At 38.7% G+C, this 17,780-nt stretch overlaps 1 protein-coding gene across 1 annotated transcript in view; it reads left to right on the top strand.

Annotated features, from left to right (window-relative positions):
- The window catches only part of ALDH1L2 (aldehyde dehydrogenase 1 family member L2), a 120,335-nt gene extending 105,950 nt beyond the window's left edge, over nucleotides 1-14,385 (top strand). Inside the window, exons 17-23 of the mRNA XM_082256207.1 lie at nucleotides 109-202; nucleotides 1,052-1,151; nucleotides 3,806-3,904; nucleotides 4,387-4,552; nucleotides 6,728-6,833; nucleotides 10,305-10,504; nucleotides 13,811-14,385. Coding sequence (XP_082112333.1) covers nucleotides 109-202; nucleotides 1,052-1,151; nucleotides 3,806-3,904; nucleotides 4,387-4,552; nucleotides 6,728-6,833; nucleotides 10,305-10,504; nucleotides 13,811-13,866 — 821 coding nt within the window. The 3' untranslated portion in view covers nucleotides 13,867-14,385. The remainder of the gene's footprint in view (nucleotides 1-108; nucleotides 203-1,051; nucleotides 1,152-3,805; nucleotides 3,905-4,386; nucleotides 4,553-6,727; nucleotides 6,834-10,304; nucleotides 10,505-13,810) is intronic.
- The last annotated feature ends 3,395 nt before the right edge of the window (nucleotides 14,386-17,780 follow it).

Raw genomic sequence — 17,780 nt, forward strand, 5'->3', positions numbered from 1 at the left:
CATTTCAAATTTGAAACACAGGTTCTATTATATGCAGACTATTGGTGTAACTAGTCCAGCTATTGTAAAAACCTATTTAAATAGATTCATTTATTTTTCTTGTTAAAGGTGGTTTGGTAGGACAGCGGTTGTCGGAGCACCCGGATATTCGCAAACTTGGGTTTACTGGATCTACACCAATTGGCAAACAGATCATGAAAAGGTATTTTTGTGAATGTTCTTTTTTCATGCAAAAAACTTGTAATAAAGACTTAATTTGTATTACTTATTATTTGCTTGTTAACAGGTTCCTATGCCTAACCTTTCATATATATATACAGTATGAGCATAAACCAAACAAGTCTAAAGTAATAATATATTAAAAGGAATTTACTTAGCTGGGTTTAAAGATAATTTACAGATTATAAATTACATATTTACAGCATCATTCTAGTCCAGGGGAGCCCGCAATTTAATTTGAAATTCCTGGAAGGGAAAGTCCTCTTTTCCCAGGTGCTTTGACGAAGCCCTGGGTGAATTAAACTAGTCTTTGTCTTCCATCTATATACTGTATATACTTTTCCTATCGTGGGGCCTCCTCATCTCCTGCTGGAAACTAGTTAGAAACAGTTTCACCAAAAAACAGTATCGGGAGACAAGGAATGTGAGCATTTAGTAAGGTCTAACAGGAGTAACTCAACCATATAAATATAAACTACTACTATGGTAAAATAAAAACCCACGCTAAGTTAATATATAAAAATTCAATGAGCAGCTGCTGTTCACCCAATGAGGGAAATTGACTAAAAAAATAGGTAAATAATAACAGCAATTGCTCAAACTTCCAAACTCATGAATAGTTTGAACAATTAAATTTTAGCCCTTTGTATTTAAATGTTCAAACTATTCATGAGTTTGGAAATTTGAGCAAGCGCTGTTAATATTTACCTTTTTTTTTAAATAAACTATTACTAGTTTCTTGTCAATCAGTAACTATTAAAAAATTTGTATTACACATCTTCTATATTATATATTAGTGTATTCATGTACAGTTACTTTTGTGTCCATACAGTTGTGCTGTCAGCAATCTAAAAAAGGTTTCTCTGGAACTTGGTGGAAAATCTCCTCTAATCATCTTTAATGACTGTGATCTTGACAAGGCTGTAAGAATGGTGAGAAGATTTACCAATGAAGCATAATGTTTCTGTTTCGGATATTTAACTGAGAAATGTGCAACCTGTAAAGAGCAGAAACGTCGTAAGTTTTTTTTTTTTTGCAACGAACCTAGACCAACCACTCTTGCTCCTGCCACTAAAATAGACCAGTGTCCTGTAAAGTCTGACCAGCTGCTGCTGCTGCTTGCTACTTTCACCTTGCAGCTGTGGCTAGTGCTGTGTGAGGCATAAGTCCCGGTTCACACTGATCCGACTTGTCAATGCTGTGCAATAGAACCGTTCTAATCAGAGCGACTCAAGAAAAAGGTTCCTGCACTATTTTTTGGCAAAGTCGGAGCGGCTTGCATTGACTTCTATTATGAGAAGTTGTTGCAAGCCACGCTGAAGTCGCGCTGCACGGGTGACTTCATTAGTCGCCCGAAGACGGGGCGACTTTGAGTCGGATTAGTGTGAACCGACTCTAAGAAGTGATTGGTGTAGCCAAGTAGCTATTTATTGCCTCTACTACAAAAGGTGGAAATGGCAGTGAGCTAGCGGTCAGTTACTGTAGACACGGAGATAGCACTAAATATCTGAAAGGAAGTTGGACCACCATTTTTTATGGCTGCAACAATGGGTACTAGCAGACTGATTTTTGAGAGAAACATTTGTATTGGGAACCTGTAAATATTAAAATATGAAAACGCCATTCTGACTGATATATTCACTGGACTAGAACAAGCATGCAAGAAAGGGGCTGTTCTCTTTCATTCATTTTTATTGACATTTTCACAAATTTGATGTTAACATGGATTTTGAAACATTTAACAAGTTTGAACTGTGATCAGAAAGATAGTGGCCATTCATAATTAGTAATTTCTTTCATGTTTTCCAGAAAGAAATTACCAGTTTATTCATTCAGAGGAAAAAGTTAAGAGGATAATGGTGGAAAAAAGTATTTTGACTTTCATTATACTTCCCGGTTTATCATTTGTCATAATTCAGTTGATTTTTGCCCTAACTGTCAAAAAAGCAACCAAGGCAGTATTCTATAATCTATGTATTGCCATTATGGCTGCTGATATATGCATGAGAGTAGTCAGTGGGAATTTTTCTGATATTCTGGATCAACTTATTTAAAAGCTTCAGGTTTTTTTTTTTTAAGGTGTAATGATTTGTGTGACTGAGTTTATTAAATTCTAAATTCTAACCCAGAACATTCAGATTCAAGGATATGGCCACTATAAATGGTATATATCCTCCCCATGTGCAGGACAGGAGCTTATCTTTCTTCAGTGGCTGCAGCTAAGAAGGTCAGTGACTTGCTAGTTAGTGGAGTTAGGATTAGCAAGGCAATTCCAGAGCCAATCCCTTTAAAAACCAAACAAGCAAAACAGCTACCATATTTCTTTTCTCACTGTGTCCTTTTTAAGCAACTGAATATTTATATGAAAAAAAAAAGCTTAAACTAATTTAGGAATTTAGTCATATGTTAAAACATGATTTGGTGGTGATGTTTTGGGGTAAGGGTGGGGGTTATTTTGATTTCCTTTAAAACGAAAACATGTCAAAAAAGGTAAAGAATAGCCAGAACTTGACTATATGTATCATATGATGTATTTTTTGTGTGAAATATACAATATATACTGTATATACTGTATATAATATACACACTTACCCATGTAGATGTAGCATCGATCCGATTCTGCATCTGCCACCTGCCGAACCTACACCAAGAACTGAGCGATCAAAGACCGCTAAACACTCCGCTCTGAGCACAAAGTGGTGACTGTCAGTTACCGCTTTATGCTTTGTCCCTCCAGCACTCACTGGAGCACTGGACTGTGGAGGGAGCGGCTTACTCAGGCTCTCAATGGGTCACTGAGAGGAGGACCCAGCTGCCGGTCAGGAATCTGAGTGGATCCCAACATTATTGTTAGGTTCCCTGCAAAGCCTGGACTGGTTCTGTGATGTCAACCAACAGCAGGCTTTAGCTGCCGTTTCCTAGTGAAAGCAGTGCAGTGCACTCTTGTGAGCCACAGGAGAAGAATGGCCAAAACAGCTAAGAGCTTTGGTCATACTTCTCTTTTAATGAAGGGTTTTAACTCCCATTCCCAAAATCTTTTGATCGTGCCAGTATGCCCCTTTCTGCAGCACTTTCTTTGGAGAGCTGACAATGGTACAAAAGTGTTTCCTAATTTGCAGCAGCAAAGTCACCCTCCCCTTGCAACGCCTTCACGGTAGTCAGCTGCATGACATAGACACATTGGTGTTCTCATCACCCACAGTCATGTAATGAAAGCTAGCTCTAGCAGGGAGGATAATGCCACCTCCTAGTGACCTGTGCACCCACAAGTGCTCACCCAACTGCCCTGTAGTAAGACAAAGCGGAGGCTGAGCGGTACATAAGCATGTTAAAAGAGGATCAAAAAAGTATCTATCTGCTAAATGTTTAACAAAGAGCATGGATAGCAGTATTGGTCTATTCACATGCATGTATTTCAATGCATTACATATATACAGTATATATTATTTACAGTATTTATACATTATGTTGAAGCTAAAGCTGAAATGCTAGAGAAAAAGAAATAACAGAAAAATCATCCTTCCATATCAATTGGATAAACAATGTTTAGCCTTTAATATTTAGTATTTTACTCTTGTATTTTTAGGGTATGGGATCTGTGTTTTTCAACAAAGGTGAAAACTGTATTGCAGCAGGCAGACTGTTTGTTGAAGAATCTATACATGATGAATTTGTAAAACGCGTGGTAAGTCAGTTGCATGTCCTAAGGTGTTACAGTATGTAAAGTTTACTAAACTTAGTGACATTCTCATATATACAGTATTTTTTCAAGAAACATGCATATACTTGAAACACCACAATAATGAATTGCATAAAATGTTTATTTAAACCTACCTGGTCTGATTTACAAAAGTAACCAAAATATTGTAAGGGGCATCGTTAGGTAGAGCTTGGTGATCATTAGCAACCAGTGAAGCTGCATTTTTCACTAATCTGACTTATTTAAAATCTGATCGCTAAGGGTTGTAGTGCTGTTCATGCCATCGTTGCCAGTTGCACTATTTTACTTAAAGAATGTCATAGCTACAATCCTTATGTGCATTTCTAGCCCAGCAGGGTTTATGTAACAGGTTCATCTTATAAGTAAATTATCAAGGTCACTTAAAACCAAGTAGAAGTATAAGGGTATGTATGGAATATATTACCAAGCTTTTGCTAATTGTGTAGGTAGAAGAAATTAAAAAGATGAAGATCGGTGACCCTCTGGACAGATCTACAGATCATGGTCCACAGAACCACAAGGCCCATCTGGACAAACTGCTAGAGTACTGTGAAACTGGATTGAAGGAAGGAGCCACCTTGGTCTATGGAGCCAGACAGGTGCCTCGTCCAGGTACTTATAGAGAAAAGTCATGGAAGGAATTCTAGATGATGCTGAAAACAATCATTAAGGTGTATCTCTAGCCAAAATCTTTGTTTTCTATTGAGGAACACAGCAATGTAGTACATTCTTAGACTTTTGGGTTATGCTGTTGCCTTCAACAGGTTGGGACACTAGCAAACCAGCATTAGGCCAGTCCTTTAATAACCCTGCATGCAACCATCATGCCTCATTTTTTACTATTGTCTGGAAGGTTAAGCACCTTTTCTTAAGCTCAAGATACTCTGTGCACTAAAGATATTTTTTCGGTGATTTTAAAAATGCTGCTTGAGATAATTTCTACACAACAGCAACTGCTTTGGAGTCCTTACTGAGGCTCCATTGGACTGGAAGACTTCAGGGTTAGTCTGTAATTTGACTTTTGGGCACCGGCTCTGCATTTTGTCATTTTTACAAACTACTGTGCATTATGTTAGGTAGCCACATGTAGGTAGATTGAAGCTGTGAGTTTGGTATGTATCAGCGCTGCTCAATAAATATGTGCAAAATATCGTGCTATAATTAAATTCAATTTCAAATAAAGTGCTAGCTGTGCTATCAAAATAAAGTGCTATACTGTGCTATCAAGATGCAATAGATGACTCTATTTACATAATAAATCCAAATACATAAATATACATTGAAATCTTATGCCATAAATTGTGAATAAATATTGAATAAATATCCAAATGCTAATAAATAAATAAATGTGCTATAAAGTGTCCAGTGCTCTTGTGACAATAAATATGAATAAGTTGATCCTCTTCATAAAAAGTGCTTAGTGCTTGTCTGTTGACACACAATAAACAATGAGATATCCAAAGTGCTTGGTGCTTGTAGGTGTGTACGGGTGCTCCCCTCTCCCTACTCACCAGACAAACAATGGGAAAACGCCTTTTACAATCATATCCTCAATGGTCTGGATATCGGGTTAGCACCAGGTATGGAGCACCATTCACTGTTATCTCTTCCTAATATCAGCGTACAACGTATTCAGCTGAATGCATCCAAGAACAAACTCCCCATGTGAAATTATTAAACAGAGAGAATCCTCATCGTGCAGTATATAAAAACTTTATTATAAAGCCATATACTGCACGATGAGGATTCTCTCTGTTTAATAATTTCACATGGAGAGTTCGTTCTTGGATACATTCAGCTGAATACGTTGTATGGAAGAGATATATTAGGAAGAGATAACAGTGAATGGTGCTCCATACTTGGTGCTAACCCGATGCCGAGGTGAGCGCCTGTGCAGGATCAAGTGTCTGAAGCAACATTACAGGCTGTTCACATGGCATGTGGTCCGGGTATGGCTCCCAAGGTTTTACTGATCTAGATCCACTGCTTGTATTGTGGTATTAGAAGAAAGTTAAGAAATTGATTAAAGAGTCTGTTCAAATAATAAACTAGTTAAGCTAAGAGTGATTTATCTGTAGGGGAGAAGAGGTCCATCACCTTAGGACACTCGCAAAAAACTGAGAACTCATGGAGCAGGGTAGAGTTTTAGGGGAGGTGCCCCGTGGCCCTTGGGGCGTGTCCTCAAAAGCTTGTCAGTGTCCAGTGACCTGAAGATACTATAGATAAGCCTATAACCTATGAATGCTCAGCCCATGTCCTGTTCTGAATAATTAAGATAAATATTTTACTTTTGGAAAAAATGGGAAAGGGTTAGATAATCTGCCACTTTTTTGGTGTCTTTGTTAGATTCACCCTTTGTTTGTCTGATGACCATGGCCACAAATAAAAAGATTTAAGGTAAATCCAAAATTTTAGAGTTGTCTGCAGAACATGAGGTAAAAAGAAATCTTCCTATGAGGCCACCTATTTCAGGGACAACTGTCTAAGAGGGGAACACATCAATCTTTGAGAGACTTCTTCTAACTTCCTGTTGTGTTTCTGGGACAGAAAGTGAAGGGCAATTTCCCCCAACGGTACACAGATAGCAAAGCATAAACTGGCTAGGGTTTTACCCACCCTACTCTGCAAAACGAAAAACAAAAAGTTGGCTTTACATACACTGTGATGAATAAATATATACTGTTTATCAAATGAGCGTTTATTTGAACGTTGCTATAAATGTAAATGCTTACGAATGTATTGATCATGTAAATGTTACAAAAAATTATACCCTTTAATATCATTTAGGATTTTTTATGGAGCCAACTGTATTTACAAATGTAGAAGACCACATGTATCTTGCCCAGGAAGAATCTTTTGGGCCAATAATGGTTATCTCCAAGTTCAAGGATGGGTATGTTTTATTTAAATTTTGGTATTTATGAAAGCTTACTTTTTTTTTTTTTTTGAAGATTCTTTTTATTGTTTTTTTTTTTCAAAAGAAAATAAGAAAAGGTACAGAAACAGAGCCTCTGGGCATATCCCGGCTCATAAAGACAAAAAAAACAAAAGCAAAGTACACTAAAACATACTAAAAATGTAAGTAGACTTAAAAGGTCCCAAAAAAAAATAGCTGCTATAGATAAAGGGGATGTGATATAAAACCTTACTCTTAGAGTCGGTTCACACTAATCCGACTCAAAGTCGCCCGACTTCGGGTGACTAATGAAGTTATAAAAAGAAAAGAGAAGGCGCCTGGCCCTTTAAATAAAAGATTGTTGAACCTGCTGCCCTTTTAATTGTAATAAAACAATAAATAGGTATATATCATAGGTAAAAAGGCGCTGGTAATCTTAATATATCACGTGTTATAAAAATTAATAGGTGATTTAAAGTGTAATATATGTGATTAAAAATTGCTACAAATATATATATGATCTACTATTGGTGCAATTAGCAAAGAAAAGTGCATACCAGTGCAATTTCAATTCAGAAGTGTTTGTGCTTCTCAAAGTAAATTAATCCACAAAGGTGTGGATCAGTGAACCAATAAATAGATATATAAAGAATTCCATACAAAAATCACATAAGAATATATAAAAATATAAATATATAAATGTGCTCCAAGTAGTGTTTAAAAATCCAGGCAATAGCATGCAATCAAAATTGTGCTTGGTGGATTCTTATTAATCCCTTCACAGTGCTCCAGGTGCTGGGATGTGACAACCGTCAATTAAGAAGTGCTTGTGCTTCTCAAAGTAAATTAATCCACAAAGGTGTGGATCAGTGAACCAATAAATAAATATATAAAGAATTCCATACAAAAATCACATAAGGATATATAAAAAAATCACATAAGAATATATAAAAAAGTATAAATATATAAATGTGCTCCAAGTAGTGTTTAAAAGTCCAAGCAATAGCATGCAATCAAAATTGTGCTTGGTGAATTCTTATTAATCCATTCACAGTGCTCCAGGTGCTGGGATGTGACAACCGTGGCCTCTTACCAGCTAGCAGCATGTCACAAGGACCCCCAACGCCTGTGATCCCTTTATTGGGTGGATCAGACCTCTCCTCGATTGCTTGGATCTCTGGCTCCTATATTACTCGAGTTGGACCATGTAGTCCCCCCATACACATAAAGATATAGAAGAACAAATAGCCTCCAATAGTGAAATACTGTTTTATTCTCCAAAAAAACATACACTATAAGGTGACAATTAGCCTCTTACTATTTGTTGTGCCCTCCTGGCACTGGGCAATTCGGCAGTACAAAATCGTTTTTTTGGGTCTTAGGAAGATATTCTCCGGGGATCTGCAGCACCCTGTATCTCCTTTCCCCCTTTCTTTGTATTGCAGCAATACAAAGAAAGGGGGAAAGGAGATACAGGGTGCTGCAGATCCCCGGAGAATATCTTCCTAAGACCCAAAAAAACGATTTTGTACTGCCGAATTGCCCAGTGCCAGGAGGGCACAACAAATAGTAAGAGGCTAATTGTCACCTTATAGTGTATGTTTTTTTGGAGAATAAAACAGTATTTCACTATTGGAGGCTATTTGTTCTTCTATATCTTTATGTGTATGGGGGGACTACATGGTCCAACTCGAGTAATATAGGAGCCAGAGATCCAAGCAATCGAGGAGAGGTCTGATCCACCCAATAAAGGGATCACAGGCGTTGGGGGTCCTTGTGACCTGGTGCTAGCTGGTAAGAGGCCACGGTTGTCACATCCCAGCACCTGGAGCACTGTGAATGGATTAATAAGAATTCACCAAGCACAATTTTGATTGCATGCTATTGCTTGGACTTTTAAACACTACTTGGAGCACATTTATATATTTATACTTTTTTATATATTCTTATGTGATTTTTTTATATATCCTTATGTGATTTTTGTATGGAATTCTTTATATATTTATTTATTGGTTCACTGATCCACACCTTTGTGGATTAATTTACTTTGAGAAGCACAAGCACTTCTTAATTGACGGTTGTCACATCCCAGCACCTGGAGCACTGTGAAGGGATTAATAAGAATCCACCAAGCACAATTTTGATTGCATGCTATTGCCTGGATTTTTAAACACTACTTGGAGCACATTTATATATTTATATTTTTATATATTCTTATGTGATTTTTGTATGGAATTCTTTATATATCTATTTATTGGTTCACTGATCCACACCTTTGTGGATTAATTTACTTTGAGAAGCACAAACACTTCTGAATTGAAATTGCACTGGTATGCACTTTTCTTTGCTAATTGCACCAATAGTAGATCATATATATATTTGTAGCAATTTTTAATCACATATATTACACTTTAAATCACCTATTAATTTTTATAACACGTGATATATTAAGATTACCAGCGCCTTTTTACCTATGATATATGACTAATGAAGTTGCCTGTGCAGCGCGACTTCAGCGTGGCTTGCAATGACTTCTCATAATAGAAGTCAATGCAGGTCGCTCCGACTTTGCCAAAAAATTGTGCAGGAACCATTTTCTAAGTCGGAGCGACTTGAGTCGCTCTGATTAGAACGGTTCCATTGCACAGCATTGGAAGCTACTTGTCAGGCGACCAAGTCGCCTGACAAGTCGGATTAGTGTGAACCGGCACTTATTGATTTTTGTTTGGTTTTTCTGTGACAGTTGTTACATATAAGCATACATATGAAATTATACATTATAACAAACTAACATTAACTGGTTTGCTGGAATGAATAGGGAAAAAATTAAAAGGGATGAATTGCTTGTGCACATCTGTAGACTCAGTGACTTCAGATGTGACTAAATGCCTAGGCATTTGGTTATATGAACATCATTGGAATAATCCATTTTCTCTAGGCTCTTCTAGGGCTATTTATTTATTTATCTAAGCAAGACTGCTAAGAAAACTTTGTCCATTTTAATGGGGTTATGGATTGAGGTAGTTCATATAGCCATGTGCAAAGGGTAGTTATCCAAAGTGACAGATCTGATTTCACCTTTTATAAGCTTAATATAACATTGAAAAGTTATTTCTGATTGCCTAACATAAATGGGCCTGTCTATTCCAGAAAATGACAGGCAGGGAGAGACCTGTTTTGTCTTTGCCCAGATTTTGCACATTTAATTTAGAGATTGTTCCCTTTCCTACAGGGAAAAGGAACAATGTCTAAGCAAACAGTCTCCAGTGTATTGCAAGATAGCTTACAGTACAAAGCACTTTAAAACACATTAATTCTGAATATTATTACCATGGTAGAACTCATGGCTGGGGGTTTACAGTACATGATCATTTATTTACTGTTTAGGTATTTTACTGGTTAGAGCAATTCAGGTTTTAATTAACTACAGAATTATTCATTTCCATTTATTTTGCTTTGCTCATGCAGTGATGTTGAAGGTGTTCTGGCACGAGCCAATAGCACAGAATATGGACTAGCATCTGGAGTCTTCACAAAAGACATCAGCAAAGCCATGTATGTGATTGAGAAGCTGGAAGCTGGAACGGTGTTTGTCAACACCTACAACAAAACTGATGTTGCTGCACCATTTGGAGGGTTCAAACAATCAGGCTTTGGCAAGGACTTAGGTAATATTTTGGTTTATTATAAACATCATCTGTGTATGTTAAAATATATAGAAAGGAAAAAACAATCCATAGATTTTGCCCAGACTACGAATATATTTGACAGTTAATTGACCAATTAGATCTACAGTAATCTGCAGATAATCTGCCTGTATATATCACTCTGATATCTATCTTCTTAAAGTGGAAGTAAACCCTCCTATCGTTTTCAGCCAAGGAAGCTGCCATCTTGGTCTGTTTAATCTGCGACTGCCATGATGCTGCACATGTGACCTGTTATGACACCAGCCATTGGATGGTTTGACAGTTTGGTTGTAATCTTTGGTAGTAGAGGACTGCACTTCGACTTGAAAATTGCAAACATTTATTGAAGAATCCACAAAATCCATGATAGACAAAATAATCGGAGACAAGAGACAAAGCATAGTGGACGCGTTTCACAAAATCAAATTAAAAATCATAACTATGGCCATGTATGTGGAGAGACTGCATAAATAGTGAACAACAGTTAGAAGACAGCTAGCTTTACCTAAGCTTTAAAAGTACTCAAGGTTTATTGTGTTTTTGTTAGATTTTTCCCCTTTTTGCAACATATCATTTTTAGATTTTTTGTAGTCTCTCCAAATACATGTTCATAGTTATGATTAAGTGAATTTGATTTAGTGAAACGCGTCAACTATGCTTTGACTCCTGTCTCTGATTGTTTTGTCTATCATGGATTTTTGGATTCTTCAATAAATTTTTGCAATTTTCAAAGACAGTTTGGTTGACAACACAATCAATGTGACAGCTAGCATTTCCAGCATGCCGGGAATATTAACTGCTTTTTGAAACGATCAAATCGATGGGTTTACTTCTGCTTTAAATACTAAATGAGGTGCAGGAAAATGTGGTCACATGATGGCTATGTGTTATGTGGTTATCATATGCTATTTCCCTCTCCACCCACAGTCCAAGAATGCAGCACAGTTATCACAAGTTCACCAGTTACACAAGTTCAACAGCTGAATGCGGGTGCATTTATGGTACTTCTATCTGACCCTGGATTCTGAATTTTCACATGAAAGCCTCTAGTTCTGAAGTCACAGTTCTACCTTGCTCCTACCCCTTACACTCTTTTTTTTTTTAAACTGAAAAACATGTCAATTTTACTGTCAGAGCAGAAACGGAAGATCACTGTGTGGTTTGTAGGCCATAGTGGAGGAGTATTTTTTGGGGCTAAAAAAGTGCATGCATCATACACTCTAGGAGCAGAACAGTTGGGGGACACAATGGCAGACTCTTTTCCAGCTTTGTCACTGGCTGCACCTGCACTGTGCAGACATACAAGCTCTGGCTGCCCCTTGCAACCTCTCTGATAGAAGGATTGGAGTCCTCCTGACCCCCCTGCAGAGACCTCTTGAATGGAGCCCCGAACTATTGTCAGGTCCTAGATTATAAAGGTTATGAATACCTTTTACACTCAGCCTGTTGGTTTCTGGCAAGTCCCAGACAAGAATTGGAGACTCCTTCACTCCTAAATCACTTTGAAATCTCTAAACTCAAAACCCTGATTCAGAAATTACAAAACCCTAAGAAAGATGAAAAACCACCTTTCTCCACTCAGAACTGACATTCTGGAGCCCCTTAAACTGTATTCTTGAGAACCGTCTGCTTTCTTCTTCTACGTTTTCACAGTGGCAGGGCCCACCACTGCCACATTAGGTTAAAGTGGTTTTAAAGGCTCAAGTTTTTTTACCTTCATGCATTCTTTGCATGAAGGTAAACAACCTTCTGTGTGCAGCGGGCCCCCCAGCCCCCCCCCCCAATACTCCCCTGAGCTCCCTCTTGATCCAGCGATGTGCACGAGAGACTTGCCTGTCCCAGAACTTCCTCTCCTCATTGGCTGAGACAGCAGTGGAGCCATTGACTCCTTCTACTGTCAATAACAGCCAGTGAGCCAATGAGGAGAGAGTGGAGGGCAGGGCCAACCCCTGCTCTGTGTCTTATGGATGCATAGAGCGGGGCTTGAGCGCAAGCAAGCACCAATTCCCCCAGAGCAAGCAGCTTGTTGTTAGGGGCACTGGCTGAATAGGAGGAGCCAGGATTGCCAAGGGGGCCCGAAAAGAGGAGCATACAGTCTGCTCTGTGCAAAACCACTACACAGAGCAGGTAAGTATGACATGTTTGTTAATGTGTTTTTTTTTTTTTCTATGAACCTTTGATGGCACTTTAAAGTGAAACTAAACTCTGGTTTAAAAGAGAGAAAAAATCTATTCTTCAAATGCTTTTCTTTTGCTATAATCAGACTTTCTGTTAGAGGGTGGCAACGTTAATTCCCCATTACAGGTCCATTAGGTAGTAGATATGTACAGTATGTATTATTTTTGGAGAATAATGATATTGTTCATTGTTACTTTAAAGATGACACACGTCTGTTAATTTCAAACTCAGAGTTGCATTCTCAGAACCCTGAGTCTGCAGCTGATGCATGTACTCCAGTAATCTACTTTTAATTTAAACTTAAAGTGATTTAAACGATTACCTTGTAAAACATCCCTTTCAGTTTAAGGCCCCTTTCACACTTGTTCGACTTGTCCTGCGATTTGGGACTGCAAAGTCGCATGACAAGTCGTACCCCATGATTTCCGTACTTTTCATATCTGTGCGACTTCAAGTCTCAGCGACTTCAAAGTAGTCCCTGCACTACTTTGGTCTGACTTTGATGTGACTTGAGGTTCATAGACCTGAAGATTACACAGGCATTTCTTCTTGCTGCACGACTTTCAGGTCGCACAAGTGTGAAAGGGACCTAAAATAGAAATTAGATGAAAACCATTTTTGTATTGATATAAAAAAAAAATTATAAATACATTTTTTCCCTTTTTTTAGAAGTGATCTCTCAGCTGCATAAGAGCAGGGGGGGGAGAAGCAGCAGCACACTGAGCTTCCCTGTGAATAGCTGTGCAGTGTGTGCGTGTCAGATCAAGTCTGATCATTGGAGGAGAACATACGGCGTTCCCAGCATAGCTAGAGAACTGACCATAGTGTGCTCTCAAGCCTGGCGTGGTCAGTTTTTAATAGGAAAGTAAGGGGACTAGCAGGAACACCAGGGATTTCGCACAAAGGAAGCGATACAAAGAGAATGGGATACTTTATCATACAAGTACATGGTACAGCAGGCTCATATCAGGAATATGAGGTGTTGGGGTAACAAATGCTTTCATATAGGAATATTTGGCATAGAAGGTGATCACTATGAATACACTATGAACATTGTAGCTTGAAAGTCTTTTTTTACATTTTTTATTTTATTTTTTTGTCACACAGGTGAAGAGGCGCTCCATGAATACCTCAGAACTAAAGCAATTACCGTGGAATACTAGACTTGTCAACCGAATCCAAATACCGACAGGATTTATTTTTCTATTCAGATCATTTTCACATCTCTGAAAAAAATAGACCCACCATTTTATATGGGTGGACTAAGGCTACCACATGGCTAAATTATTTTCTATTTCATACAGCATCAGTCTTTTACATGGAAAAAAAAAATATTTTCTTCGTGGAAAAAAAAAAAATATATATGCAATGTTTAAGGAGCATGAGTAATAATCCTTGTCTTAAGAGGTGTTATGAGGCAGCAGAATATATTTACTGCATTACAAGCAGGCCTTTTTAATAAAAAAACAAAACAAAAAAAAAACAAAATCACTTGTGTACACAATTTTTGCTTCCCCTATTGAACTTTTCTTACTACTACTTTTGCTTCCAGTGACAGCCAAGTTGTCATTGTTGCCTATCATTATGGAGAATGTCCTTGTGTGTTTTTCCCTTTTTATTTGTTGTGAAATTAATTGTTTTTGAAATTGTTGTAATCCAAAAAACCATGAATATACGCAAATTTTTCTAGCGCCGCCATTACATGAACACATGTACAAAACCAGGTAGAAGTGCAGTTACTTATTTCACTAAACATTAACTACTTTAGCTCTCACACCTATACTCCTTTTATGGACCAGAGCAATTCTGTGATAACATATCATTACTTAAGATAACGAAAATAATACATACATTGTTTTTTTTTTTTTTTTTTTTTTTTTTTAGGAGGCTAAACAAAGCTTTCTTTTGGTTATTTCTGATATTGTCTAACATTTTGTTTTTCTCTGCAATCCTTGGGCTAAAATATGTAAGCAACAAAACTAAAAAAAAAAAAAAAAAAAAAACACTTTTTACTTTTTTGATTTGTGTTAATTAAAATGAGTGTAGATAGAAAGTGAAGATTATATTTTTTTTCCTGTTTTAAATTATGCTAAAATTGTGAGTATGGTACAAAGCATTGCAAAAGAAATAAAGGTCTTTTTTTGAATTGTGCACATTTTTTTAATGCAACCCTAAAATATGAAATCACATTTTAAAAAAGTCGAAATATTAATGGATTGGAAAAAATAGACAAAAAATAGCATAATAATACTAGGAAGGGAAGAAAGACGTTAAAAGTGGAACTTTAATCTGCCTAGGGAGTGGTTCTGCCTCCCCCTTGGGTGCCACTGATATGGAGCATGCACAGATGTGTTCATGGGCACTGCCTTGCCTTTGGGTCCTTGGCCTGGCAGAGCTTGTTAGCACATGTGTACACATGCAGGCGAGACCTCCTTGTTAGCACTCTTTGTGCATGAGCAAGAAACGCCACACGTGTGCCAATGGCCAGGGTGAAAGGCGTGTACGCAGATGTGCTGCAGGGCTCTCTGGTGGCCCCAGCTTTGTGGCACATCTGTGCAGGGGATGGGGAGATATTGTGGAAGATCTTCTTTGCAGCGTAAATAAGGCCACATGCATACTGTATTCTCTATGATGCATTTTTTTTTACTACAGGCATTTAGCACGCAGTAAAAAGACTCTTTTTTGAATGCGCGTTTATGCTCATTATTGTGTCCTGTGTCTGGCGTTATTGCATTCTATTGGCTTAAATTTATTCTGGCCATTATAATTTATTAACGCGTGCTGATGTGTATTTGGGCACTTTTGAGCGTCCTTTATGCACAAAAGCTCCTCTCCTGAATGTGACTTTTTTTTTTTCCCCCCTCTAAATTCTTGTAAACCTATAGAGTGCATTAGTACATAGGCTAACATTGAGGGGTGTTTAGAGGCAGAGAAAAAAAAAAACAGCTCAAACACAGGTAAAAGCAGTGTTTTGAGCTAAAATGTGAATGAGCCCTAAAGCACTTACATTTGTGAGGATTATTTCCTTTCTACGCATTTTATTGGCTTCATAAGATCACTATATGTGGACTTATTTCATATATCACTTAATGTGGACTAATTTTATATATTTGGACACATTTTTTTATGTTTGTATATACTGTATATACACGTAACTCATTCAGGAGTCTAAAGCCTGGAACACATTAGTATTTTTTTAATTCGTTAATCCCAGTGGGCTGAATGAAAAAAAAAAAACTGAAGAGCTTGGGAGGAGCCACTGTACTAACAATCCGATGTTAGTACAGCAATCTCCCTGCTGAGTTACTTTGTTCTGACAGGGGGACGGCCATTAACTGAGGAGCACTGATCGGGTGCTGATCAGCAGACCCTTTTCGGTCATATCCCTTAGACAGAAGCCGGCCGAATGGCTGGATTCTGTCGGACCGGCTGCCATATACACGGGCCGAATGCCCTCTGGTTTCTATTGAACCAGCTATGCTGCCCTATATTCGCCCATGTGTACGGCCCTTTAGCACTGCACTTATTTCTTATCGGCCCGATCACAAGTTTTTTTCTTCTATATAGTGTTTTCTCATGTACTCTGATGGGTGTTCTCTCATGTCACCTTCTGATGGCTGCCATCACCTTGTGAAGAAACTATTTCTAGTAACTCCCCAGAGTGGACCTACTTCGCTGTCTCACCCTAGGGTTACCACCTCATCCCTTTAAACCAGGACACATATTAATTACACAGGTTCTGTTCTGTAAATGATTAAGGCGGTAAATAAACTTACTTAGTGCCTTAAGTGCATTATATTAGCCTCAGAACCTGTGTAATTAATATGTGGCATATTAATGGGATGAGGTGGCAACCCTATCTCACCCCAGCTTCCTCCTGATCAGGCTGCTAAACAGAATCATGTGAGAGAGTGCACCCAACAAGAAGGTGACAGTACACTGCTAATGTCATCCATAGCCATGGTAACGGTGACCATGATAGATAAGGGCAGAAGATCTTTCCCAGCTGTGGTAATTGTTCATGGCTGTAGTCAAGTGATTTTACAGGAGCAGCTATAGACCTAAATTATTTTACCTCTCTTACACACTGCCTCTGAGGACCCGTTCACATTGCCACGATCCGACTTGGGGGGGCGACCTCCGAGGTCGCGGTGCGAGCAGCGCGCCGCGACCTCGGAGCGGCCGCTACGGACTTCATAACATTGAAGTCTATGGCGGTCGCCTCCAGGTCGCCCCAAAGAAGCTCCGGACCCTTTTTCTAAGTCGGAGCGACTTGTGTCGCTCCTATTAGAACGGGTCCGCAGCTTCCCTATGGAAGGCGACCTACGGCGACCTGTGAGGCGACCAGGTCGCCTCACAGGTCCCCTTAGTGTGAACGGGGACTGAGAGGAGATAGATCCAGGAGATCTCCTGTCATATTTACTAATATTTGGTTGATCAAGAATAGAAAAGCTAAAAGGACCTCTGGTGGACAGATGTGTGTATTACTCTCTGATACGTAAAGCTGAGCTCCAGTTATTTTTGTTGTAGCACTGTCCCCGTAGGGCTTGCTGTGTGATGACTTCTTGGGTCTCCCTCTGATTAACTGCAGACAGTCACTAAGGGATTTTTCACACATCCCTCCTTTCTTCCAGTTGCTCATTACTCAATAAACAGTCCAGGGGATATGGTTTTATATTTATAGCTACATTATCTTCAGGACACTCTCTAGCATCCAATTTACTAATACTTATTCACTGACTCTTCTAGCAGAAGGGGGTGGCCCTCTCAAGTAAGACCCCACCACACAGATCTGTACTCACTGTATGCAGAATCAGATCCTTTCCAGTGCCTCCCTTCCAGTCAGTTCTGCAGGACCTCTGGGTTCAGCTTCTCTCTGACTCTCAGGCTCTCAGGTCAACCACCTGAGGCAGCATGGCAGCTTCTACAGAGGAGGTGCAGCCATCCCTTCCCTTCGGGACCCCACTCTCCTGCTGAAAGACCTCGAGCACATGTGCCCCAGGCATATTTACAGTATCCCAGCATGCACCAAGGCAGGACCATAACAAATGCCTATGCACTCCCTTTCAAGTTTCTT

The sequence above is a fragment of the Pelophylax lessonae genome (genome assembly GCF_965119305.1).
Source record: "Pelophylax lessonae genome assembly, chromosome: 4".
Classification (NCBI taxonomy): domain Eukaryota; kingdom Metazoa; phylum Chordata; class Amphibia; order Anura; family Ranidae; genus Pelophylax; species Pelophylax lessonae.